Source organism: Sycon ciliatum, chromosome 2, assembly GCF_964019385.1.
Source record: "Sycon ciliatum chromosome 2, ocSycCili1.1, whole genome shotgun sequence".
NCBI lineage: Eukaryota > Metazoa > Porifera > Calcarea > Leucosolenida > Sycettidae > Sycon > Sycon ciliatum.
In genome coordinates, this window is record NC_088644.1 from 10,377,709 (window position 1) to 10,405,659 (window position 27,951).

The following is a 27,951-nucleotide window of genomic DNA, read 5'->3' on the forward strand; positions in this document are numbered from 1 at the left end:
CGACGGGATATTTTTCCAGTTCAAGTCCACTACGGCATTTGGCATTAGCCTTGTTGAGGGGCTCTCCAGGCGCGCTTAAAAAATTAAAGCGGCTTATCCGCTGCTATGCTACGACTACGAGTCTGCTGTAGTGGAAGTGAAAACTCGAGGTGAGAAATCACCATGATCACTGGCAAGCACTAGTACTAGATTTTAGACTCAACTGGTGAAAGGTATACGAAGTCCACGTACAACATGTCAACAATCATGTGGATTTCCCACATCGCGGTGAACATGGTGAAGCACACTGAATACCATGGAATACAGACAGTAGCCTCCGCACGGAACATGACAAGATAGTTTTCGTAGAGTCGAAAAAGTCTTGCTCCAAAACTTCGGTACAAACAACGGATCGGCTAGATAGGTGCGTGCTGGCCCAGAGCAGTGGCGGTGTTTGTTGGTGTCATCGGCATGAGATATGCGACGTCGCTCGTTGCGCGTGGACCTCTACGACTCTTGCTCTCACGTTCTGTCCAGCACGCTCGGATGCCCCAAGAGGTACTAGTTTGTGTAACACTGCGGACGGAAGATTGCTTGCGAAAGCACTGCAGCCGCCATCACAATGCTTTTGCCGAAGTTTTGGTGAGTTGTGGGAATCGATCTTCGCACAATGCCATTTTTGTACCTAAAAGTTGAAAACTGTAGGACTGTGTGCGTTCCCGCGTGCGTGGGTGCGTGTGTGTCCGGGTAGATATACGTACGTGAGTTCATGCGAGTGAGCGAGATCGAGAGTGATTGAGGCAAAGAGAAGATAAAAGAGTTCGTCAAACCTACTCAGTGTAATGATCATTCCGGCAGGTATGTGTTGCACTCTGGTCAGAGTGCTCTTAAATCTTTCAACGGTTTCACACCAGGGCCTGGAGTAAGACTGAGAGGAAAGGAAGCCGCACAAAGGCAGCCCAGTAAACGCCTTGTAAGGTATTACTGTTGTGTATAATAATAGTACAGTCGTCCCTCTCTAATCCGGCACTTGTTTATCCAGCACCCTTGCAAACCAGCACACTTTCTGGCAAAACGGATTTTTTCAGTTCATTTTCTACGCTTTAATCCGGCACTTGAATTCCGCCTCCAGCAGCGATATTCTGCAACAAATCACTCAAACTGTACATAATTCGATTTTCTGTCAGGGACCATTGTAACATACACAACACATGTCACATACACTTGGGAATATCCTATGCCAATGCATAGGATATTCCCGGCAAGTGTATGTTATAGACATGCATTCCACAAAGTACTTGGATTGACACAGAAAATCCCTACACAGAAAATCCCTACGTTTTGACGTACGACACAAACATGTATGTTAACATGTGGGCCGGGTTGGAGGGCAGGATTTGATAATCCAGCACCCTTGTTTATCCAGCAGAAAATGCCGTTGCAAAAGGTGCCGGATTAGAGAGGAACGACTGTATTATACTATGAAATCATCAATGACTAGCTATTTAGAACTAAGCTTGTAGCGGATACAGTTTGGCGCGTGCACATTTTGGACGACCCAGATTGGGTAACAGTCAGTACTACTGATACAAGTGCCCCCCCCCCCCCCCCCCATCTAACCCGACTGGCGACTGTTGTAAGCAAGTAGCCATCGATTGCATCATCATTTTCATCATCATGACATCACTGGAAATAGTAGTATCAGCAGTACTGGTTTGTCATTCCATAAAACGCATACGCGACGATGTCGTAGACTCCTTTGCGTATTATGTCTGTTGCTTGGTCATTGTGGTGCTTTTGCCCCCTGGATCTTTAAATATGAATAATTATTCATCTTCACCCTAACAGTGCACGAACAAACCTGTGGATCATGCCTCAAATTCCTTGTAGGATCAGGTCAATGCCACCTATTCAAGCTGCTGCAAAGTGTTCAACCAACCATTGCCAAGTGTCGTAATCTGATCCAACCGCCTTGTGTCCAGAGTTCAGCTGCATGTGTATTTCCTTTCACCCGGCACCATGCATGGCAATGCTCAGTTTGTGCATCTTTGACATCTCATCTTTGAACTAGCAGTTCTGAGGAAACCTGATGATACGTGTGGCCTTGTCGCGCAGCCAATAACTCTGAGCCAAACCGTGCTGGAGTGAGCATATATGCTTGGAGCTCAAGCCAAAACCTAGCTGACTCAGTGGCTCCGCTAGTGACCACCCAAGGGAGAACAAAGTGACCAAAGTGGCTCAGGCTGAAAGACGGATCTTTCAGTTGAAGAGAATGACAGTTTGCTACTTCGAAGTAGATACACGGCAGGACCTAGATTAGGGAACTGCTATTTGCGAGCCATTGCTGTATAGTACATTTCAGCACACATCAGTATGTCATCAATCGTTGCACAGTTTGTCTGCTGCATTTCTCTGCTGCTTTGCTTTTGCTTCAATGCGACCATTTCAGGGCAATTCACAGCAGAGAATGGACCAGTTCTGACGATTCATGTCTTCCCAGCGGCAGCGGGGCGTCAGAGCAGCAGGCTGTGTGACTGCTTGAACGGATCAAGCTCATCCATGTCCTCCACGCACCACTCTATCCAGTCGGCCATCCAGGCAGTGCATGCGCAACGGGTCTATCCCAGGGCGAGACCAGCATCCATTGTTCTTCACCCAGAGAAATCTAGTAAATGCCATATTCCCATCAGGCATTGCGCCCACTGTCCGGGCATCATTCTGGGGACCGAGTCAAGCAACCTGAGTATTTCCACTGCCGTCAACAGCACCATAGCCGCCTGTACCTATACAGTCGTAAGCCTCTATTCTGACAACTTGACACCTCATTCTAAGGCACTGATTCAGCTGGACTCGGCCCACCGGATCACTCTGCGCCGCCTCAGGTTCAATGTGAACATGAGCACAATGGCTCTGAGCATCGTGAATAGCACACTCGTGAAGCTGGAGCGGTGTAGACTCAAGCTGGAAGGGCCATGGGCAGGGGTGCATGCACTTGAAATCGTGTCCAGCCAATTTGTCTTCTTGAGCAGATTGACCGTACAGCCAGAACGCCGCAATCCCGTGTGGCCAGGAAATGAATGGCACCGAGTCAATGAGATGCTAACACCGATTGTTGTGATTGAGAAGCCACTGGGCAATTTCACACGTGTCCATGTACATGAAATGACCGCCCAAGACGAATCCTGGATTGTCGGTAATGAAGAGACGAACTCAACGCTGCTTCTCAATGCGACCATGTCTCGCTTCAAGTCCTTCCGAGATAATCGCACACTGGGGCCACCGGCTGATGGGTGTCTTCCATTGAGGCTCGGTGTTGCGTTCATCCAGTGTTCCATCAATGGGCTGGGGATCGTACCTCCAACTCTGGCACAGGTCACTATTAAGATGCGCTATCACAAAGGCAGTGGCGTGCAGTTTTCAATCTCACCTGCCATTGGCCCATATGTGGCCTTTATCAAGAACAGCAACATTAAGCATACTAGAAGCCCCGAGGGCTCTGCCGTCAATATTCACTTCAACAGTGGCCAGCCAGGAAACAGCACCAGTTCTCCCTCAAGTCCATCGATGCAGCTTTCCTGCAACACCCGCCATCACATTGTCATCAGTGGATGCAACTTCCTTCAGAATCGGGGGATGGCAGGCGGCGCACTATCAGTCAAGTTTGACGATGCAGTAGCTGGTAACAGCGTGCTTGTAAAAGATTGCCTATTCCACAATAACTCGGCAAGCCAGGTTGGCGGAGCTGTCCTCATCCACTTCAGCCAGTATAGTCAGAGGAGGAATGCCGTCATGATTGACAAGTGCCGTTTTCTAGAGAACTGGGTCAGCTCAAGGCTAAGTAACCAACGATCACCTGGCGGTGCCGTGATGGCAATATCTGGTCAGTATGGGTCATTCACCTCGGCCCCAGACCTTGGCAAGGATGTCTGGCTTGGTGCTAACCACCTCTATCCCCTTGCCATAGTCAACTCGTCTTTCCTGAAGAACTCCGGATTCGGCGCAGTTTGCTCACGTGCAGTTCACACTGGTTTCCTGGGTACAACGTGAGTTGGAGTTTTCAGTTACTGCACCCTCTGATGAAATTATAATTATTATGGTCTTGTACTGTAACAGTCTGAGCAGGCCAAGTAGATCTGCAGCTTAACCAGGAGAGGGGAGATTTGCTTTTCCATCACACAAAGCGGTATAGGAGCTGGACTTATGCACGTTTACAGATGAACGAAATACCGTAGAATCGCGCAGACCTGGCGGGGTGTTGAATGTCCAGGACCCTATTGCGTTTACTGCTATTTCAGCTACGGAACGTGCCCTGAAGGCATTTCGAATGACAGCTTTCTCCGGGTAACGATCTAGTCAGTCTTTAGCTCTGTCCAAAGTGGTGGAGCTGGAAAAGCGATTGTCGTCCATTGATTGTTGGGCTAAAGTGGTCGAATGCGTATGTATAGCAATGCGCATGTATAGCAATGCGCATGTATAGCACTGCACATGTATAGCAATGCGCATGTATAGCAATGCGCATGTATAGCAATGCGCATGTATAGCACTGCGCATGTATAGCACTGCACATGTATAGCAATGCGCATGTATAGCAATGCGCATGTATAGCACTGCGCATGTATAGCACTGCGCATGTATAGCACTGCACATGTATAGCAATGCGCATGTATAGCACTGCACATGTATAGCAATGCGCATGTATAGCACTGCACATGTATAGCACTGCACATGTATAGCAATGCGCATGTATAGCAATGCGCATGTATAGCACTGCACATGTATAGCAATGCGCATGTATAGCAATGCGCATGTATAGCACTGCGCATGTATAGCACTGCACATGTATAGCAATGCGCATGTATAGCACTACGCATGTATAGCACTGCACATGTATAGCACTGCACATGTATAGCACTGCACATGTATAGCAATGCGCATGTATAGCAATGCGCATGTATGTATAGCAATGCGCATGTATAGCACTGCGCATGTATAGCACTGCACATGTATAGCACTGCGCATGTATAGCAATGCGCATGTATAGCAATGCACATGTATAGCACTGCGTATGTATAGCAATGCGCATGTATAGCAATGCGCATGTACACTCGGACGTCTCTTATCCGGACACCTTGGGACCGGGCACTGCCCGTATCTCAGATTTGCCCGTGTCTCAGAATAACTCATTTACCATGTATCATATCAATTTTTGAAGAAGTTTATTTGGCACGTATTGCACATGTTCAGGTTAGAGAAAGAATCCATTATTAAAAATGTGTGGATTTCACAGATTGGCAGTGACAAAAAAGCACTTGCGCATACGAAAAAAGTTCAAACACCCCAAATTCCAAGCATTTTTGCCATAGGAACTCAAGCTGAAGGTACCCGGTAGAGAGACGTGCCCGTATATGAGGCGTCCGGATAAGAGACGTTTGAGTGTATAGCACACGCGCATGTATAGCACACGCGCATGTATAGCACACATGAACACCAACTGGACATGCACACCGTGGCCTACGGTATTTCGTACACCTGGACAAAGCCGCATACTTGGCTATGATTAATTGATTATCCAGACGCGAGCCTCGAGGGCATGATTATCTGCGGTTACTCATGCCAGCTGCCACTGAAGAGGTGGGTACTGCTGCATTGAGCTTGTGCAGCATCTGCAGTGTCAACACCTGATTACTTGTACGATTGCTACCTTTCTCTGCTACACTTTTTGCCCATGTTCACAGGCTGGTGCATGGAACATGCGGTACAGGCCTGGTTGCACTTGCTGCTAAGCTGGAGCTTGAAGGGAATGTTTCTATAACAGACAATGTTGGGCTGAATGGTGGTGGACTGCACATAGCTGCGGGCGGAAAAATGGACTTTAGAAAGGTCGGCGAAGCCAATGATGATTCAATCACACGTGTGTGTGTGTGTGTGTGTGTGTGTGTGTGTGTGTGTGTGTGTGTGTGTGTGTGTGTGTGTGTGTGTGTGTGTGTGTGTGTGTGTGTGTGTGTGTGTGTGTGTGTGTGTGTGTGTGTGTGTGTGTGTGTGTGTGTGTGTGTGTGTGTGTGTGTGTGTGTGTGTGTGTGTGTGTGTGTGTGTGTGTGTGTGTGTGTGTGTGTGTGTGTGTGTGTGTGTGTGTGTGTGTGTGTGTGTGTGTGTGTGTGTGTGTGTGTGTGTGTGTGTGTGTGTGTGTGTGTGTGTGTGTGTGTGTGTGTGTGTGTGTGTGTGTGTGTGTGTGTGTGTGTGTGTGTGTGTGTGTGTGTGTGTGTGTGTGTGTGTGTGTGTGTGTGTGTGTGTGTGTGTGTGTGTGTGTGTGTGTGTGTGTGTGTGTGTGTGTGTGTGTGTGTGTGTGTGTGTGTGTGTGTGTGTGTGTGTGTGTGTGTGTGTGTGTGTGTGTGTGTGTGTGTGTGTGTGTGTGTGTGTGTGTGTGTTTGACACTGTGTGTGTGTGGGGGGGGGGGTACATGTGTGTGTGTGGGGGGGGGGGGGGGTATTTGTGCATGCCATACATCCTTCATAAACCCCTCTGGGCTCTACACGTACTTCAGAAGTATACAGTCTGTCACTTATGCGTGGTGCTCATCACCTTTGCTCTCACCTCTCCTTACATTCAGGTGGTGCACTTCACCCTCAAGAGGAACAACGCGTTGACACATGGCGGTGCCATGTATTTTGATGCCGCTTCATCGTTGACTCCCCACGATAAGTTCCTCTTTTTCATCGGGAATGACCACAACAGATCCTCCTGTCCTATCCAGTTTCCGTCTTACATCTCCCCGCATGCGTCTTCAGCATGGGTAAGGAGAACTGAGATTCTGCACACTCTACTGTACACAGCTCAATGCCTTGAGCATTATCCACAGGTCGTGCCTTTTTAGACGCCAGTTTTTTCTACACTTTCAATACATATGCAATAGGCACGTACATCTTCACCATTCCTTGGAAATGGTCTCGGATTTGGAAGAAAGTTAGCACATGGTTGATAAATATGGTGGTAAATACACACCTGGCAATATGGCGGTAAACACACGCCTGCCAACACACGCTCTCTAAGCTGCAAAAGTTGGCACATGACCTGCTTTCTCTGAAATCTTAGAGACACTATTTGCAATGAATTGAGTTCAGGATGTGGCGTGAGTTGAGGTCGGGTAAGTTCAAAATTAGCATCTACACATTACACTGCTCCGGTGTCTCTCTGGACATCTCGGGGCATTTACTATTATTCGAGCAGGCATCGACGTGCCTTCTCAATTCTCTCTTTTCTCGAAATTAAGTTTCAAAGTAGTTTCAAAAACTTTCAATATTCCAGCACAATACAATTGCTGAGATTACAACTGCTGGAAGTGCCGGAAACCGGATCAAACATGAGCTTTCGAAACTCTTTCTGGGTTGAATAAAATGAGGGTTTTGTTCATTTGTTCAATAGCCCAAACACGGTATAGGGGCAGAGAGCTAAGAGGATCAAGTTGGTAGCCGCAAGCATACAGTTGCCGCTTAGCCTGGCCAATTCGACTGACACCAGCCGACAACTGCCTTCTGGAGCAGAAAGCGAGGCTGTCCGGCGAACCTTCCACTCACCAAATGTGAAAGAAAGTATCAGTTCAAATGTGGGGAAATTACTTCTCTCCAGATTGGGAGCAGCTAACATCTCTCAAGTCAGAGCCGGCCTTTCCCCAGCTAGAGCCAAAGTCACAACACTCCCTTTTGGAAATTAATTGAATTCCCTTGAGTTTCAATTTCCATCATTATAATGTCATGTACTTTACATTAATTTTGTGTTGTGCATCTGTTTGAACACAAATTTGAAGGATATTCTGAATCAAAATGGCGCTTCTCGCGATGCTCAATTTGACTTCTGGCAATGCCCGGGGCCCAAACAGTCCATTCCTGCTGGGATTTCCATTTTGCCGTATGAGCAAAAGGAATCAATCTACTCTTCAAGCTGGAACCATTGTTTTGGTACTCTTGCGGTCACTAAACACAGCGCCCGTGGGCGTAGTTTGGACTATACAGAGAGACTCTACTGTCCACCGTATCCACCGGCAGACTGGTCTTTCGCTAACCCGCCTAGCCCGCCTGGCTTGCAGGGACATGGATCCTTGCACGAGCAATGCAAGGATAGAAAGGAGGCCTACTCCAGCCTTGGCCCTGCAAGTGAGTGATAACTAGCTGTGATGATTAGGATGATGTTAGGATGTGTTTTGGCGCGTGTGTGTGTGTGTGTGTGTGTGTGTGTGTGTGTGTGTGTGTATGTATGTGCGAGTGAGAGAGAGAGAGAGAATGGGGGGGGGGGGGCATGTGTGCATGCGTGTGTGTGTATGTGTGTGTGTGTTTTCAAAGCATGCATACTTGTATTCATTATTCTATGATTGCCCTTCAATGCACTGGAAGCAAGGTGGACTTGGGTATTCAGAGTCATGCGACGGTGCACTCCGGTCTACTGCTTAGTACAATGGTCTGATGAAAGAATGGCTGCGGGTTCAAATCATAATAAAGAAAAAGGACCAAGAAACTACAAGTTATGCTATAATGTCCACTAACATCCGGGTGTTTCTTATGTTGGTTGTCATTAGTTTCCTTGCTGTCCTTTCCTCCTCTGAGGAAGCCGGGTTTTCGAGGACTGGCTCAGTGGACTTAGGAGCGGTTGAAAACATGCAAGCCAGCACTTATAGAGGACTCATGATTTGTTGTTGTTGTTGTTGTTGTTGTTGTTGTTGTTGTATTCTTTTATTTCAATTCGCTCAGGGCACAGGCAATACTGCCTTCTCACCGAAGAAAGGATTCTCCGATTCTTACCAAAAACGAGAAATCATATCGCAGATTTCTCGTTTTTGGTAGGAATCAGAGAATCCTTTCTTCGGTGAGAAGGCAGTATTGCCTGTGCCCTGAGTGAATTGAAATAAAAGAATACAACAACAACAACAACAAATCATGAGTCCTCTATAAGTGCTGGCTTGCATGTTTTCAACCGCTCCTAAGTCCACTGAGCCAGTCCTCGAAAACCCGGCTTCCTCAGAGGAGGAAAGGACAGCAAGGAAACTAATGACAACCAACATAAAAAACACCCGGATGTTAGTGGACATTATAGCATAACTTGTAGTTTCTTGGTCCTTTTTCTTTATTATAAGAAACACCGTTTGTCATACAATGGACATCACTGACCTAGGGTCATCTATAAAATTTATGTCGAATATTTCCACAAATTTTTATATCGCAATAACACAAAAAAGAAAAAGGACCAAGGAACCTTCCCCTCCTGATGTTATTTCTATAACTTAGAACCTTCCAAGTTGGAAGGCTGTTGGAACACGCATCCAAGATGTGCTAGAGCTGCTAGCCAGTTAGTTGTAGAACGTCAGTGTCGTGCAATGTTATCGCATGAGCTGATTGTTCAGTAACTGGTGGCGTTAGTGGACATTATAGCGTAACTCGTAGTTCCTTGGTCCTTTTTCTTTTTTTATAAATTAATCCTTGGCTCTCCATCCGAGTCCAATAGCACAAAACAAAAATTTAATCATTTCGTTATGGGGTGGGAGGGGGTTGACCAATTTCGTTTCAGAAAATATTTATAATATAATTATGTACATATCCACATTCTTTACGTTCTGAGGGGAGGGAGGGAGGGGTTGTGTCTAAAGTAAAATAATGCGTTTGGAGAAAAAAGTTCGATATTTACGGACGGCCCCGGGCCTCCTAGGGGCCATCCGGAATTATCGATAATTTTCACGAAACAAAACAGTTTAGTCTTGACCCTCCCCCACCCACGTAACCCACCCCCATGAATGAAAAATATAGTGACTTGACAGCTAGAATGTACTGATGTTTCAGCTATCAATGTTTTTTCATAGCGCAACTCTCCTCAACCCACCCACCGGTGCACCCGGACCCATGAACGAAACTTTTTCTCTTCGTGAAAAAGATCGATAATTACGGATGGCCCCTTAGTTGCCGCTCCGAAAAGCTCAAGACTGAATGGCCATTATCGTAATATGGAGTAACCCTTATACCCAAAGCACAATGAAAACCTTGGCAAATTTATTCCGTTGTGGCTCCGAATTTCATGGCTGAACCAATCATCAGACAACGATAATGGAATAGGAGGCAGCGCTGGTATATCTAAGTGGAGAGAGGTGTGATAATACGATAGCGAGAGGAGTAATCGCGTGAATGTATACAGGGACGGGCTATTTCAGAGGCAGATGCAGTAGGCGCAGGTCTAGCACTAACAAGTACGCGCTTAATGTCGCTCACACACCACACACACACACACACACACACACACACACACATACTAACACGCACACACATAGTAACACCCACACACACATACACGCACACACTAACACACACATACACTCACCCACAACACCCTAACTTGCACACGGGCGCATGCACACACAGGACACCCACCCACCCACAACACCCTAACTCGCACACGCACAAACACACGCACACACGCATATACACACACCTATGGACACATGTCCACACGTATACACAGGCATCTGCGTTCGTATGACAAATCTAAGCGCCTCTGTGTAACCCTTATACCTTCACCTTTTAATGTTATATCCAGGGAGTGTAGCCAGGGAGTGTAGCCAGGGAGTGTAGCCAGGGAGTGTAGCCAGGGAGTGTAGCCAGGGAGTGTAGCCAGGGAGTGTAGCCAGGGAGTGTAGCCAGGGATGTTACCAAGGGTGTACTTCAGCATAATCCCTAAAAAAATGCTTCATTTACAGATACAGGAAAGAAAAGGACCAAGAAATTACGAGTTACACTGTACTGTCCACTAATACCACCAGTTACTTGACAATCAGCTCATGCGATAATATTGCACGACACTGATAATGATATGACCAAAGGGAATGGCGTTCAATTTATGCTGCCTGGATAGCATACACACCTGATATAAATAATTATATCGATAAATCTCAGCACTGTAGCATTGGTTTTATTCTGAAGATAATATATTATGAGCGTGCCACACGGTTTGCAGTGTTTAAGAGCACTCCTTCCGCCATGCAGCATCCATGCCCATTTGCTGTCTGCTCTGTCTCTTTGTTGTAATTGCATGTCAGGTAACTGGTCCTTTGTTGATCAGAACCAAGTCTGCTACAGCCGTTGCCAGCGCATAACAGTTGTCAACGGGTTGAATCTCTTGACCAGGAATGTGAAAATGGCCCCTGCATGGATGTTCTTCAAGTCGTCGTCAACAAGGTGTTACAAGACTCTCGCTGACCGCATCTGGCACTTCAGTAAGGCATGCAAGCGAGAATCTATTGTCGCAAAAGCCTTCAGAAACCGGTGAGATTTAGCCCTGAGTTATCCGAGAGCATGTCTATTCTCTTGAAAGAAGTATTGCAGTTTGATCACAACCGTGAACACTCACTATGCGGTAATACGCGTGGGTGTTGCACATGAGAACTGCAGTTTTTGCAACACATTTTCAACCATCTTTGCCTGCACCGGATGTTGCGATGATGGCATGAATGATTCCTGCCTTAAAGGGGATGTTAAGCCTAAAATCAAATTCTCACCAGTTGTAGTCTTCGGGGTGCTGAGTCGAATGGTCTTGGTCCGACGAAGCTGAGACGCTCCCTTCCTTCTTTATTCCCAATCGAAATCGCGCACTTCCACCGAAACTGGGCGACTGCGCCCTACTAGATGGGGATTTGTATGCAAAATGTCACTAAAAGCGCCATTTCGTTCTTATAAAAGCACGGATGACCACGATTGGCCCAGATGTTGTAGTCTTTTGGACACTGCGTCGACTGGTTTTGGTCTGAAAAGGCTGAGATGTAGCGTTCGGGCCCTATTCCCAATCGAACATGGCTGAGCAAGCGGTCACGTGCTCATGCGTACACCAGTCACCTGGTCACCATGCCAGCAGGCTACAACTTACAGCATGTTTGGGTGAGTTTCTGTCACTCGAGTTGAACCTTTGAACCTTTGAGTTGAACCTTGGTGTGAAAGTTTTCGCCTGCTGTCGTGATGACCAGGTGACTGGTGTACGCAGGAGCACGTGACCGCTTGTTCAGCCATGTTCGATTGGGAATAAGGGCCGGACGCTGCATCGCAGGCTTTTCGGACCAAAACCAGTCGGCGCAGCGTCCAAAAGACGACAACATATTGGCCAATCGCGGTCATCCATGCTTTTATAAGAACGAAATGGCGCTTTTAGTGACATTTTGCATACAAATCCCCATCTGGTAGGGCGCAGTCACCCAGTTTCGGTGGAAGTGCGCGAGTTCGAGTGGGAATAACGAAGGAAGGGGGCGTCTCAGCTTCGTCGGACCAAGACCATTCGACTCAGCACCCCGAAGACTACAACTGGTGAAAATTTGATTTTAGGCTTAACTTCCCCTTTGAGGTACCACTGAACGCGTGAAAATATGCAATTGCAGTTCACTTCACCATTTCCACCATAACTTGCGTTCTGTTTGCTTGATTTTGGCAATCTAGGGCTCTTTGAAACGCTCTTTCCGCTGCAAAGAGAATGAGGCCACTCTCAACTCCATGGATGCCACAAAGCCTGCTCCAGAGCGCAGCAAATCGCCATAGGTCGGGCCTCGTGGTGAAAGAAATACTTCTAAATGTCGTTCCAATGCCATTTCGCAGTCGTTTCTCGCACAACTCTGGATGTTTTGCAGCTGAATCAGTAGATTCTATGTCATTACACGCACACGTCATGAGCTGGCTGCACACCACGTGAGCCACGGGAAATCCCCGTAGCACGCAGCAAAAAGATTGATTTTGAAAAGTTTGAACAATTTAGTGCCGCGATCCAACTATCGATCGCCATATCTTTAGCATCGTTTCTCCTATCACAAAAGCGATTACACCATTGGAAAGCTTGGTGCTTCCTCTTCGATCTACACGATATTCCCAACAGGACTAACAACAATGGAGTTACGACAGTTTTACGGTTTATAGGGTATGTGCATAGTGAAACGAGAACAGCTACATCTCGACTACTGGCTAGGATTCCGGACTTAGTGGTGATGAGCAGAAGGTCAGGGGTATGATGACAACAGGTGCTTTGCATGTGTATCTCTTTCTGGCGGGTGCGTATATGTGTGCATTCGTGCGCACGCGTGTGCATGTGTGTGTGTGTGTGTGTGTGTGTGTGTGTGTGTGTGTGTGTGTGTGTGCTTGTGTGCTTGTGTGCAAGTGAAGAGAGAGAGAGAGAGAGAGAGTGTGTGTGTGTGTGTTTGTGTTTGTGTGTGAAAATGCATGTGTGTGTGTGTGTGCGTGTTCGTGTGCATCTGCGTGTGTATGCATGTACGGGGATTTTTGTAGGATTGGTCGTTTTCAGCGCTACGACTGTAGCATTCTAAGTTTGGCACTCATAAGAGACCGCTATCGCCATGCTGTCGCCCCCACCCTTCCTGGATACAATCTCACGCTAACACCTTGGTCGTCCACGCTTTATGAGTGGGATGACTTTTCATTGGAGGACTTGAAGCGGAACAAGTATTATGGTCATGAAGACTTTGCATCCGCCTGTTCTCCGTCAAAGGTATGTATGTTGGAAAGTGCATGCATGACGCTTTATACAGGTGAATGTGTTTTAGAAAACCATTAGAGTGTTGGCGAAGGGAGCGGGAAAGAAATTCAAAGGATTGTGGGTAATACCATGGTGGTTTGGCAAGACACGTTCACAGTGGAGTTCGCACTTCGTTGACAGTCAGACTCGGCCGGGTGATATTTTCGTTGTGGTAAATATTGGCAAGTAGAATTCCTGTTTGCATGGCGTTGTCTGGTCGTGCGCCGTGCATCCAAACAGCACAGAGTGGGCTATGGGGGGTAGTAATTTTATGACTGCCTGGCACAAATCCGCGATGCGGGTTCCTACTGCATTTAGCTACGCATAACGTTAGTTCTATTTCACAACTTTTCTGCAGCTGCATTGCATGAGGATAAGACCCCCCCCCCCCCCCCTTGAAGGCAACATATCCCATTTCAATTTGTAGCTTGTATGTACTGGATGTTTGGGTTAAGAACTGCAGGGAAGATTTTCCCGACTTTTCGTGTAAAAGAAAGGTGCAGCTCAGACCATGAAAAAATTAGGTGTCGTTGATTTTTAAAGACTCCCGCCTCTCTGTCCCCTTTCTGTGGGAGTTCTATGGAGATGCCAAGAGTAGTCCAAGCAACACAGCATGGGTGTATGTGCTTGTGTGTACACGTGCTTGTGTGTACACGTGCTTGTTGGATGTTCTTGTCACGCTTTGCCTTGTCGAACTGCTTCACTCCCGTAGAACATCACCATTGACAAAGGAACTGAGCTGGGCGATCTGACCTTGCACCCAGCTCCGGGCGAGCAGTTCACGCTGAACATCGACGTCACCGATGAGTTCATGCGCACGCTCAGTGGGCCTATGGGAGTCCTGGTAAGAGCATGTACAATGCTCATTGCAATAACGACATTGCTCACTGCCGACAAAAAGAGCAGTGAATGTAGAATCACTGTGAGTGCGGGATGAATCAGGGACAAAAGAAGTGTCGCGGCCACACCAACTTGGGTTTACCGGCAATGGCCAGTATTGGGACATTCTTGCTTCACCCGTGTATACCGGTATGTGTCTACTGTGTCGCGGGTCCCGGTGGGACTGCTGATCTTCTCACGCAGCTCCCATATGCACTCTGTTTCTGTGCCGTGATCCTTTTTAAAGGGCAGTGGCGTTCCTACTGATGCAGAAAAGCCAGTCTGACTGACTCTCACGTAAACCATAATATTTTCATATGTACATTGTGCAGTTGTGCACACTGAAATCCAACCCAGAGTGCGAAACTGACGCCCTGGACCAGTTCACATTACATCACTGTATGTGTACATGCGCACGTCCAGCCGCATTCGTACCACTTCCAGGGCGTCAAGGTCCGTGCAAGTTCAGGGCGCCAACTATGCACTTTGGGTCGGATTTCACCGAGCACAGCTGTGGTGGAATTCATTTTCTGTGTCAAGGACTACCCAGTGGCCAGGACCTCAAGTTCTGCTAAAATTTCTGGGGATCATCCAATCTGTGCCGGCCATCTTTCAATAGAACTAATTTTTGGTATTGGCCAAAACAGATATTTTTGCTCCGCATCAACCATCGCACCCTTCCTCCTCCCTGTCATCCATGGTTGGGTGAACTTGAGTGTAAAGTCTGCTGCACGTGCATCGTTGCTGTTGACTTGATGTTGTTCATGTAAACTGCAATCGGTTAGGTACAAGAAGACCATGCACTGCTGAGTAAAGACAGGCACGTCTCCCTGCCTACGACTATGGTCTACTACGCGTCAACCGCAGAGCTCAAAGGCCTTTCCATCTCAGGTGTCCCGGGAAGCACTGGGCACTTGCAAATAGAGTACCTGGGCAAGACGACCTCGGAAAGTCTGAATGACAGGGAATTCAAAATACTGCTGCCATTCAAGCTCCGTGACTGCCCGCCCACATTTCTTCCACAACAGATCCCTGAAGAGTATGTTGCCGTAAGTATGCCAGTGTTATATGTGCTTTTGGCAACCTTGTGGGGTGCATGGGTGGTCCATTCCTCAGTGCTGTTCAGAGTCTGCTCAACCCTGGCTCATACAATCATGTGCTGCCATGCAGCAAATGTATGCTGCGCAGTGCATACTCTGTATGCTGCATGGCAGTGCATACTCTGTATGCTGCATGGCAGTGCATACTCTGTATGCTGCATGGCAGTGCATACTCTGTATGCTGCATGGCAGTGCATACTCTGTATGCTGCATGGCAGTGCATACTCTGTATGCTGCATGGCAGTGCATACTCTGTATGCTGCATGGCAGTGCATACTCTGTATGCTGATGATGGCAGTGCATACTCTGTATGCTGATGATGGCAGTGCATACTCTGTATGCTGATGATGGCAGTGCATACTCTGTATGCTGCATGGCAGTGCATACTCTGTATGCTGCATGGCAGTGCATACTCTGTATGCTGCATGGCAGTGCATACTCTGTATGCTGCATGGCAGTGCATACTCTGTAAGTCTGTATGCTGCATGGCAGTGCATACTCTGTATGCTGCATGGCAGTGCATACTCTGTATGCTGCATGGCAGTGCATACTCTGTATGCTGATGATGGCAGTGCATACTCTGTATGCTGCATGGCAGTGCATACTCTGTATGCTGCATGGCAGTGCATACTCTGTATGCTGCATGGCAGTGCATACTCTGTATGCTGCATGGCAGTGCATACTCTGTATGCTGCATGGCAGTGCATACTCTGTATGCTGCATGGCAGTGCATACTCTGTATGCTGCATGGCAGTGCATACTCTGTATGCTGCATGGCAGTGCATACTCTGTATGCTGCATGGCAGTGCATACTCTGTATGCTGCATGGCAGTGCATACTCTGTATGCTGCATGGCAGTGCATACTCTGCATGCTGCATGGCAGTGCATACTCTGTCAGACTGTATGCTGCATGGCAGTGCATACTCTGTATGCTGCATGGCAGTGCATACTCTGTATGCTGCATGGCAGTGCATACTTCGTTGATAGTAGTGAAGGTTGCGAGAGGGCCACAAGCTATGAGAAATCGGAGGCTTTCGCACGTTTCTTTTCCCACAAGTGCAGTGTGCAAGGCCGCGACCTAACCACGTTGGACTTACCGGACACGGCATTCGCTGACGCACCTGCACTAACGACAGTCCACTTTCGCCCCGATGCAGTCCACCGGCATTTAGCTCGCCTGGATGCCTCAAAGGCGACTGGACCCGACGGTATTTCCGCTCGTGTTTTGAAGGAATGCGCTAGAGAACTTGCCAAGCCACTGTGTCAGCTCTTTGCTCTTTGCTTCCAGCACGGAGTCCAGCCACAAATGTGGAAGACTGCCAGCGTGGTTCCAATCCACAAGCGATCTTCACGATCCGCCCTAAGGAATTATCGTCCAGTTTCACTGCTGAGCATAATCTCTAAGATCATGGAGAGCGTTATCAATCGTCAGCTCATGAATCACCTTGAGCGTTACAAACTCCTGACACCCCACCAGTTCGGGTTTCGTCGCCGCCTCGGGACCTCAGATGCGCTACAGGCTCTACACCACGCCTGGATCACAGCCGTCGGACGAGGCGGTGCAGCACGTATTCTAGCCGTGGATATTGCCGGAGCATTCGACCGTGTGTCCCATGCTGGCCTCCTCCACAAAGTCCGCCATCTTGGCATTGGCGGCCCCCTGCATACCTGGCTCTCTTCCTACCTAGGTGGACGGTCCATTCAATGCTTGGTGGGCGGCCAAACCTCATCGCTGTATACCATATCAGCAGGAGTTCCCCAAGGGAGCATACTCGGCCCTACACTCTTCCTGATTTACGTGAACGACGCCTCAGAGACCCTGTCACCCGGAGCCCACCTGGAGGCGTATGCCGACGATACTACCTTGTATAGCCTGATATCCCTCGACACATCCCCAGCCGACGCAGCATTGAGCCTCCAGACTTCTGTGGATCGCTTGCATCAGTGGGGCCGCAGATGGCGCATCTCCTTCGAACCGTCGAAGTCCCAAGCCATGACCGCCACTCTCCGCAGAACCCCCATCAATTTGCCGAGCATTGTCTTCGGCGGCACTCCTGTCCTTGAGGAGAAGGCTCTCTCTTTACTTGGAGTGACCTTTGACTCGAAGCTGTCATTCAGCACTCATCTCCGGAAGGTTGCCACTCGAGCCAAACAACGCCTGGGCTTCCTGCGCCGTGCAGCGCACATTCTCTCTCCAGCCGGCCGCACCACAGTATACAAGGCATTTGTTCGACCAGTTATGGAGTATGCCCCCCTCATCTGGATAGGTGCTCCGCCCAGCTACCTGCAACGCCTGGATCATATCCAACGCTGTGCTCTGCGAATCATCGGTCCAGGTGCACTATTACCTAGCCTGGCCATCCGTCGTACTGTTGCCTCGCTTGCCTGCCTATACAAGCTGCATTACCTGCCTGGCCCTCCGCAGCTACTCTCTGTTTTGCCACCGCGCCATTTCCCCTCATCCAGCCCCAGAACTCGCAGCGAGCATGTTAGCGTCATTGGCCATGATCACCAGCTCCAACACCAGCTGCTTTCATCTGACCCGCTGGCATTAAAGCGCTCGTTCCCACACTGCAGTATTAGTGACTGGAACTCCCTCCCCGCCGCTCTTCTGTCCCAGCCTCCCCACAGCAAGGGAAAAAAAGCATTCAAAACTAATGTTTATCGCCATCTGCGAAGCACAAACTGGCTCTGGGCAGTCGACTCGCTATGATGATGCTCTCGTCGTTCTCCTCTATCCCTATCTATGCACCACAACTGGCTCAGACAACCGACTCACCATGATCAGCCATGATGATGCTCCTCTCAGTAACAGCCCTTGTAATTTGTTAATAGTCTCACAGTTTCTCCCGCACACTCGCTGGTGTTAACCCTTAAGGCCTTCCTTTCTTTTCATTTTGCTGACTCGTACAGCTCTATCTTTTGTTTTTGGTGCGTGTTTTTGGCCGTGATGCCGAGACCTCAGGTCGGCAGAGCCATCAATGCCCCACCATCACTGCTGCGTCTCGCTGCAGCCCCTGCTCAATAGTTGTCACGTTCGTCCTAGTCTCAGTATCATTGTCTTTCTTATTATTTTCGAGCTGGGAATGTGAACATAGTAAAAAAAAAAAAAAAAAAAAAAACTGTAAGTCTGTATGCTGCATGGCAGTGCATACTCTGTATGCTGCATGGCAGTGCATACTCTGTATGCTGCATGGCAGTGCATACTCTGTATGCTGCATGGCAGTGCATACTCTGTATGCTGCATGGCAGTGCATACTCTGTATGCTGATGATGGCAGTGCATACTCTGTATGCTGCATGGCAGTGCATACTCTGTATGCTGCATGGCAGTGCATACTCTGTATGCTGCATGGCAGTGCATACTCTGTATGCTGCATGGCAGTGCATACTCTGTATGCTGCATGGCAGTGCATACTCTGTATGCTGCATGGCAGTGCATACTCTGTATGCTGCATGGCAGTGCATACTCTGTATGCTGCATGGCAGTGCATACTCTGTATGCTGATGATGGCAGTGCATACTCTGTATGCTGATGATGGCAGTGCATACTCTGTATGCTGATGATGGCAGTGCATACTCTGTATGCTGCATGGCAGTGCATACTCTGTCGTCAGCACAGGACTGTATGTTTGTGCGTTTTCCTTTGCGTCTGCAAGCACTGCTGCTGCGCACACGCTTATCACACAAGATCCTCGTCTTCTTTCCAATGCCCTTGCTTTGTTCATCTAGGTTAGAGTGTACTTTAACTTAAAAGGGGAAGTTCAGCCTAAAATCAAAACTTCACAACCTGTAGCGAACAATGCACTGATTCCAATGGTGAAAGTCCCACGTTGATTGGAGCAACCGTTCCGGAGTTATAGCATCTTCGAGTTTTTGGCAAAATTCTGTGACATCATGATGACGTCACAATTTGCCCATCCCTGTGACGTCACAGAGATAAACTTTGTATGGGAATAGATGGTGAATAGCCAATTTCTGTCGTTTTTCGTTGCTGCAACAAGCTTTCTGGGGGATATTTTTCCAGTTTAGATACCAGTAAGGTGTCATATATCCCATATCAAATTTTGAAAAATCAGTTTATCTCAATGACATCATAAATTATGATGTCATAGTAAAGGCCTCTTTTACGGGCAAACAGAATACAATTGACAGTGGCATGGCGAATGATTAGAACACAACACCAAAAAATGAAAACAATTGTATGTGTGAAAAAACGCACAAAGACGAGAAAAAATTATGATGTCATCATGACGTCATCGAATTTAGTCTAAACTTCCAGATGCTATAACTCCAGAACGGTTGCTCAGATCAACCTCAGACTTTTGCGATTGGAATCAGTGGATTTTTCGCTAAACGTTCTGAAATTTTGATTTTAGGGTGAACTTCCCCCTTAATGTGACTGTAGATTGTTACGCCACACAGAAGGAGCAAGAATACATACTTATGAATAGTGGAATATTGATATGAATGTTTTGACACACCGGTGTGGTTTTCAGGCCCATGCCCATATTCCTGTCTGTCAAATTTTTTTTCTGTGTCAATTTTGGTGTTCAGAAACAAGCGATCCGGAATGCCAGCAGTGACCTAAGTTCTCTGGAACAAGTTCGCGACCAGCTGTCCTGCCGCTGTCCCAACACACTTGAAACATTCAAAGACGCCATTCGAAAGTGCGAAAAAGGTCGAAGCATGAATGTGTTGCGGGGATACTGGGCCGGAATGTTCGATTTACAATCACCCAAACTGCAGCAGCGTGATTGCACAAGAAACTATGAAAGTGAAAGGTTCCTCAACGGGACCGGCGATCCATGCCAAGTTCTAAAGAGTCATCAGGTGTTTGTGATGGGTCCTTGTTGGAATGGGTTCTGCTACAAGGCTGGTGATGCGAGTCATTGGAGTTTGAACAAGCCTGAGCCGTGTCGCAGGAACACTCATCGCACTGGGGTTCTCTGTACGCAGTGCAAGCAGGATTACCAGGTCATGATCGGAACTGAGGTATGTGCCAGTATGGTTAAGCCAAGCATGTGTGTTGGTTGTACAAACGTATGCACCGGCACCTCAGGCGCGTAGCACCGCCGTTGGAGGTAGTCGGCCGGAGGGGTGAACATGTTGAAATTAGGGTGCAAAATCCTGCGTTCTGGGCACTTTTGGCATTGTGTTAAAGAACAAGTGGTCCGGCCGGACCGGCTGCTACTCCCCTGCAGCTAGTCAGAGTACTGGGCAAGTGCCTAGGTCTGGGTATGGGTATGGGTCTGGGTTTGGGTATGGGCATGGGTATGGGTATGTGTATACAGGTGCCGCATCAAACACTTTTGATAGCCTTTTACACAAGCGCTTCGGAGATAACAACTTCAATATTGCAACCAAGAGGACAAACTGTGCTGTAACCATAATTATTTTTGTATTGGTAATGGATGACTAGAATAGTAACGAGCACGTTAGCAGAAGGTTCGTTACTACAATACAAGAATGGTTACTGCACAGCTTGTACTCTTGGTTGCGGTATTAAAGTTGTTATCTCCGAAGCGCTTGTGTAAAAGGTTATCAAAAGTGTTTGATGCGGCACCTGTATTCACATGCCCATGCCCATACCTTTTTAGTGTTTAACTGTATTAGCCTAGAGTACATTATGGTGTGAGGGAGACTACAGTAGTGATATGTTTCCCTCCCCCATTCCAGATTTGTCGCAATTGCAAGGGAAAGACAGTAATCACACTTGCCATGTACTTCCCACTACTGCTGCTCTTGACGGCCGTGGTATTTATTTTCCTGCTAGTCTTCAATATCGGACTGTCACCGACGCTCAACTCTTGGCTATTCTTCATCGAGGTACGTGAGCGCCTATCAAGGCTTGAACATTTACCGTGGCAGGTGATTTTGTACTGACCGTCCCTTGGAAGGTCATGCTACACAACTCCATGCAACTAGACCCGACAGGGACCAACATCTGGTAACACGCACACACACACACACACACACGCACGCACGCACACACACACATACACACACACACGCATACACACACTCTCTCTCTCTCTCTCTCACACACACACACACACACACACACACATACACACACACACACTCACACACACACACACACTCTCTCTCACACACACACACGCACGCACGCACACCCACCAAACCCATCCCCCCCCCCCCCCACACACACACGTACACACAGCCATTGGTTTTCCAGGAGGAACCGTTTTACCTAATGTTCTGTGCAATGATTGTTTCCCCCATGCACGCAGGTGGTGTTCACGATCTCAGCGGAAGCCCACACAATGCGCACACTACTCTTCTCAATCTTGTCGCTGGGCCTTGGCCAATTGTGTACTTTGGAGCAGCTCACACCACTGTGGGCTAAGGTGGTTCTCCTTGCTCACCCGTTGTTTATGTTCCTGTTTGCCGCTCTAACCTGGTGGGCCATACGCACTGGCTACTGGGCCAAGCACTTGCAGAGGCTGCAGAAGCGCAACTCACTGGCGCATGTCGTCTGGTTCTGCATCATCTACTGCAGTAGTTCGCTGGCCTATATCTGTGGCTCGCTGCTGAACAACGTGGAGCTGATCGGGATCCAAAATCAATCCTACACAGTCATGTTCCACGATGGCACCATCCAGCTATTCAGCAAAGAGCACGGCCCGTTTGCAGCCTTTGCCATCGTGATCCTGCTGGTGTTTGTCATGCCACCACCAATCATCATGGCGGTGCCATGGTTACGTAGTCTACCCCAGTTCAAGTGGTACGCCGACGAGGCAATGAAGATGTACGAGGACGGTCCTCACTGGTGGGCGTCCGTGGACCTTGTCCGGCGCCTGCTGCTGGCCTGTCTTGTCGGTGCAATCAACTCACTGCGTTTCCGCCAGTACCTGGTGGCGCTTGTGTGTGTCATATGCCTGGTATTGCACGTGGCGTTCAGGTATGGGCGGGACTGTATGTCATGTGCCTAGCATAGCAAGTGGCGTTCACGTATGGGCAGTACTTTTGCACATCAACTTGTTTTTTTGGGGGGGGGGGGGGCGTTTCTAACTGCTGCAAGCCTAGCCGTTCGACTGTGTTCTAATGATATTACCTATGCCATGGACCTTTAGTTGTTCTATGCTTTGTCAAAGAAGACAGCAGTCACACTAGAGTCGACATATACTTGGATCCATGCATCTATGATACATATCTGTTAGTATACGTATCATGGAGTCGAAGTGATTCCCTTCATGAAAGGGTGGTGCATATTGGCAGTAGTAACTACGATGGCCTGGAGAGAGAGGGGATGGGGGGGGGGGGGGGGAGGGGGCACTGGTGCCACTGCCAGAGCCGCTGAGGCCAGACTGAGCAATGTTTCTGTAACCACTTCTCTACTTCAGTGCATGTACCATGGGCCACTACGGAGTAGTGCACCCAGATGTGCCCCTGGGAGTTATTTTTGCTTCCAAGCCGTGTTAAACCATGAACATCACCACTTTCAAGGCAGGGAGAAATGGCCAGAGGATGAACAGCTATACGCTTGCATAGATTAAGCTCATATCTGGAGTGTCTGGTTGGAACTCCACTCGACGTGTTATGTTTTCCCCTTTTATGACTTTATGACATAACCGGAAATGATCGGGCACTGTACCGAGGGCAGCCAGTCTCATTGAATAGCAAGAAGGGTATACCATCAGTCGTACTGGCACGTCCCTTCAATGCGAGCCCCGCTTCATATGACGCACCCACATGTACACTTCTCTCCCTCTCTCTCCTTCTATTTATCTGCATTTTTCTAGGCCCCTGAAGCGCAACAAGAAGATATGGAGATTAGCCGATGCCGATAACTGGTTTGAGACGCTTCTCCTCTCGCTGGTCAGCTTCATCAGTGTGGCTAAAGTGGGAAGCCGCTGCTCTGGGTGGCCAAAGTTCCTCAGCAGTGCGAACTTCATGCCAACCGTCTATGCAGTTATCATCTCCTCTGTTACCGTTCTGGCCGCAGCTGTATCTGCCTATCATTTCATCCAGCATTGGAGACTGCAGTCCGGCAAGAAGCCGTTTTATAGAAGGTGGAGGGATGTTTGGCAATGTTTAGTTCGAAGTACATTGAATGCACACAAGTGATGACTTCATATTTTGACCAGAATAGGCCAAATGATGAGCTTGGTATGAGAGTACAATTTTCTCCCATACTGGCTAGGGTCTGCATTTAATGGAGACCTGGCCAGGTTATTCAATGATCTGTTTTGCCACAGCTACAAGCTTCCTTGCAGACATATTTCAGCTGGAATACTGATAAGGTGTCGTATGTCCCATACAAAGTGTGAGAAATGCTGGGTGTGCACTAAGTCTTGATCTTGACAACCCTAAGCACTGCAGAAAGTAAGATATAATTATCATGTTAGGTAGTGAAATTTCAGGTGCAGCACTGAGCACTGTAGGCCCATGATACAGACCCACTCACCCTGTGCCTGTAGCCATGGTGATCTATAGACTCCCATCAGATGGACGGAAGATCCGGTGTGTACGATGTGAGCATGCAGTTCTTCTTCAGGTTGCGATGGCAACAGCTACTATTTCTCACCTGCAAGTCAAGACTTGATATGAACCGCTGCTTGTGATTATGGTGCCATGTGCCCGATACACAATATCTAGGTGTAGCGGGTGAAACATGTGGTCATATTGGTCCTTTGTGAGGGCAATAAAGGTGTTATTTCATTTCCTCCACATTGCACACAGGTACACAGTGGATGAGGATGACGAAGAGAATGAGAGACAGGCTGAAATTGCTCGCCGACCTCTATCCAATATCACGGCCACTAGTATTTGCTCAACGAGAGACTTGATCGGACCAAGGGGACACGACAAGCCAATACCGATGGACCATCAGGTGAGCCACTAGCCGAGGCAGGCTCAGATGTTTTTTGCAGTTTGGATCTACTTCAAAATACAAAAGCAAAAGAGGTGTATCTCGTACTGGCAAGGCGATTGCTTTGATTCACATCATTGCATTGCTAAGGCGAACTAAACTTTTTTGTTTTTTGGTGGGATTAGGGAAGGTCATATTCAGTTTTAGGGTTCATTCATGGATGAGAGAAAGGTAGGGGTAAAACGGTTCCATGTTTTTCATGTTGGGGGGGGGGGGGGGGTACCCTAATGCCAGCATAGTATCCTACGGTGGTCCGGGTATCGCTTCTATTCACTCTTTTCTCCAGACTGACTAAACGCGTTCGTGAAAATTATTTTTTAGAAAACATTTTTACGAGCACGAACTAGACATCGGAGAGTCCATGTGTGAAGAAGATGATAACCAGGAGAACCCTTTGGAAGGACGGTGATCGTTAGGTAAGAGATTTAAATCTTGAGTAGATTTGACGTGTACATGTATTTGTAGGAGAACGAGATTTTTTGAGTTTAGTTTCGAAATTTGACGGAACGGATACCCGATTATTTTCAGCTGGCGGTTCCAAAACCGGTTCCTTACCCGAACCGTTTCACCCTAGAGAAAAGGCGGCATGTCAAATGCCAGTTGCTCATGCTCAACTGCTGAGTAGAGCAACTGTCACTAAACTACTATCCCTAAGGGGTCGTCCATAATTATCGAACTTTTGTCACAAAACAGAATAATTTCGTTATGGGGTGAGAGGGGGTTGACCAATTTCGTTTCAGAAAACATTGATGCATGTACATGTACATGGCCATTGGAGCAGTGGCGCACCTGCACCTTTTGTTATACATGTACCGGTATACGGATGTACATGTATGTCAACATGTTCTACGCTCTGAGTCTGAGAGGGAGGGAGGGAGGGGTTGGGTCTAAACTAAAATAATTCGTCTGGTGAAAAAAGTTCATATTTACGGACTGCCCCTAAACGAGTCACTTTTCTCCAAATATCCATAATGCACTATCAAAGAGTGCACCAACTTCTTGACGTCATCAGCTTAACAAAAATAAAAATCTATATTCAGGACCCGCAACTGATTAAAAATCCATGTACTTGGTCCGCCCAGTTAAAATTGGCGCTTAGGCCATGGTAAAAAATAAAGTTGATTCTCAGGTCATGAGCCTGTGAAAATCGGTGCGAGCGAGCGATTTTTTATTTTAATTCCCACAATTTTTTTATTTCCAAAGATAGGGTCACACATGTGCACGTCACAGGTTCATAATTAATTTATAATTATTTTATTTTTCAGGCCAGGGAGTAGAAAAATACCGGTATTTTACTACTCCCGGATTCATGCCTTTCGCATTGACCGTATGCATGCATAGAAATAAAAAAAATCGTCGGTGCGCCACCAAAAATCGATGCGCGCGTACTTGAGAATCAAAGATATTTTTTACCATGGCCTTATCTTCACACTTGTCTCAGGAAAGAAATACGAATATTTGAAGCAAGCCACGATCACAAAGCACTGTATACATGATTATTTACATATCAGTAAGCAACTCAGTCGAAAATTCAAGCAAGTTACACATCCTCCTCGCCACTATCGTCGCTGGAGGAAGAGCTCAAAACGTACGATCCGGACAGCTGCTGCACGGGTCGTTTCATAGCTTGTTCCACTTCTCCTCGTCTCGAATCACGCTCAAAGGCAGTGCGTGCCTGTCACCTTCTCATCAGAAGCTGAGTGAGACTGCCCGCATGTTGACTGTAAGTGTTATCCCCGTTCGTCGCAATAATGCGACTTTGTTTGAGACAATAAGGCAACGCCATATCAGTGTCCTTTTTTCAAATCGCCCCTTGCGCTTGTCGTACTTGCTGATCAGCACCCGTACCCACGCGAGCCGCTGGTGCTTGTACATGCAGCGCAGTGATAGCTTCCGCTTGATGTAGCACCTGTGCGTACTGCACCTACAACGCCGTGCACCAGGCTTTTCGGCTAGTTTCCTGAAAGTCCTTTGCACGAGTGTTTCTCTCAGGACTTGGTGTTTCCTTTGATTAGCTCCTTTGCCCTGTCCTCTGTGAGCTTCAAAGTGTGTCCGCCGGATTGGTCTCACTTACTGGAGACATCGACATGAGCTGCAGTTTCTTCGCCAGCAATTTGCTGGTGATAGCCCTTCACTAGGCGCTGTACTGTGCAAGCACTGAAATTCAAGCTCGCGAAGCGCTTTTTCAGCTTTTCTATACCTCCCCGGGGTAAACAATCCTTGCCATCAGACAGCTGGAAGTAGACAGAAACTGTATTCTCCATCGCTCTGAAATGCGAACATCCTGACCTATTTTACGGACTCGAGCGGAGGTTGCAGTGTTTTCTTGCGCTGACGGAAGTGTTCGTCGGCGGCAGCTCCGTCAAAAAGACTCAAACGAACCGATCACAACTTCTGTGATGGTTTGTGCTGCCATGTCGTCGGATGGAATGGTCAATGGTCATGTTCGGATGGTGAATCGGTGGTTCCATGCCGTGTGCCACAGGCAGAACACCAAAAAACCAAGTGAGAAGATAAGCGCCAATTTTAACTGGGCGGACCAAGTAATAGTTTTCCCTGTTTTGTGCTGCGGTGTTTTCTGTACAGCCTATTGCAGATGGTCTGAGGCATCCTCTTCTGTTGGAGCACTTGATGAGGTCTGATCGCATGGAATACGAGGAATCACAGTGATAATAATTACCCTGGTGAATGTAGCACGAGTAGTTGCACACGCCCAACACCAATCAGCCACGGTCATTGTATGTTCACCAGGGAGTTGTGGTATGTAGGCAATCTTAGCAGCTTGTGAGTCATAGCATCTTGTGGGATCACACTGGCTAGTGGTGCCTGAAACGATGTGGCTTTTACTCTGGGCTTCCTGTTACAATGACCTGTCTGTGCCTGGGCACATGAGTGCCTGCGTGCATATGGCATAGCTGCTTTGGGTTGCGGTTGACTGAGTGTCAGCCAGTCATGACAGTGTTCATGATTGCGAGTTCCAGGGCCGGTGGATCACGTGGAATTTCCGAATCTGGCTGTTTGAACGCACATCGCTACGCACACCATGGTCCATGGTCTCGTGTATCTCTCTAACCTATTACTGTGATTCCCTGGTGCTCATGACATGATGCACATGACTTAGCATTTAGCAGTTTACTACATTCGTTTTTTGTATTTGTCCTGAGCCAGATTTGTGTTCTTTTATATGCTCAATCTGGGGACACAAAGTTCTTTTATATAAAAGAATCGGCACTACAGTCTTTTCTGATTGTTATCATGATAAGCTGCGCTTCTTGTTGTTTTCCCGAGTACAAATTATTCATGATGCCTGTAACCATTATCCGGTATAATATGCAATTTGCTCTAGCTGTTCGGCCACACTCCCTCTTGTCTATGTATGTCATTATGCAACGGCTGCGCTGCATGTCCGTGCGTGCGCGTGCGCGTGTGTATGTGTGCATGTGTGTGTGCATGTGTGTATGGCATTGTGTGTATGTGTGCACATGTGTATGTGTGCATGTGCATATTCATATTTGTACACAGGACTGTGTGCATGTGGATGATACTAAAACTTAGCCGTGC

At 47.8% G+C, this 27,951-nt stretch overlaps 1 protein-coding gene across 1 annotated transcript; it reads left to right on the plus strand.

Moving 5' to 3' along the window:
* Nucleotides 1-403: 403 nt before the first annotated feature.
* On the plus strand, nt 404-27,951 carry LOC135808620 (uncharacterized). The gene is made up of 15 exons (XM_065321835.1): nt 404-621; nt 2,429-4,022; nt 5,715-5,859; nt 6,587-6,769; nt 7,781-8,126; nt 11,048-11,273; nt 13,269-13,488; nt 14,228-14,359; nt 15,180-15,443; nt 20,052-20,489; nt 21,174-21,323; nt 21,749-22,419; nt 23,261-23,530; nt 24,201-24,351; nt 26,977-27,951. Exons 2-15 carry the CDS (start codon nt 2,539-2,541, stop codon nt 27,058-27,060), a joined length of 4,764 nt encoding a protein of 1,587 aa, XP_065177907.1. The 5' UTR covers nt 404-621; nt 2,429-2,538; the 3' UTR covers nt 27,061-27,951.

Coding starts and splice junctions, on each gene's coding strand:
- LOC135808620 (XM_065321835.1), top strand. CDS start 2,539: ATGTCCTCCACGCACCACTCTATCCAGTCGGCCATCCAGGCAGTGCAT. Junction 6,770..7,780: donor CGCATGCGTCTTCAGCATGG/GTAAGGAGAACT, acceptor ACAAATTTGAAG/GATATTCTGAATCAAAATGG. Junction 23,531..24,200: donor AAGAAGCCGTTTTATAGAAG/GTGGAGGGATGT, acceptor CATTGCACACAG/GTACACAGTGGATGAGGATG.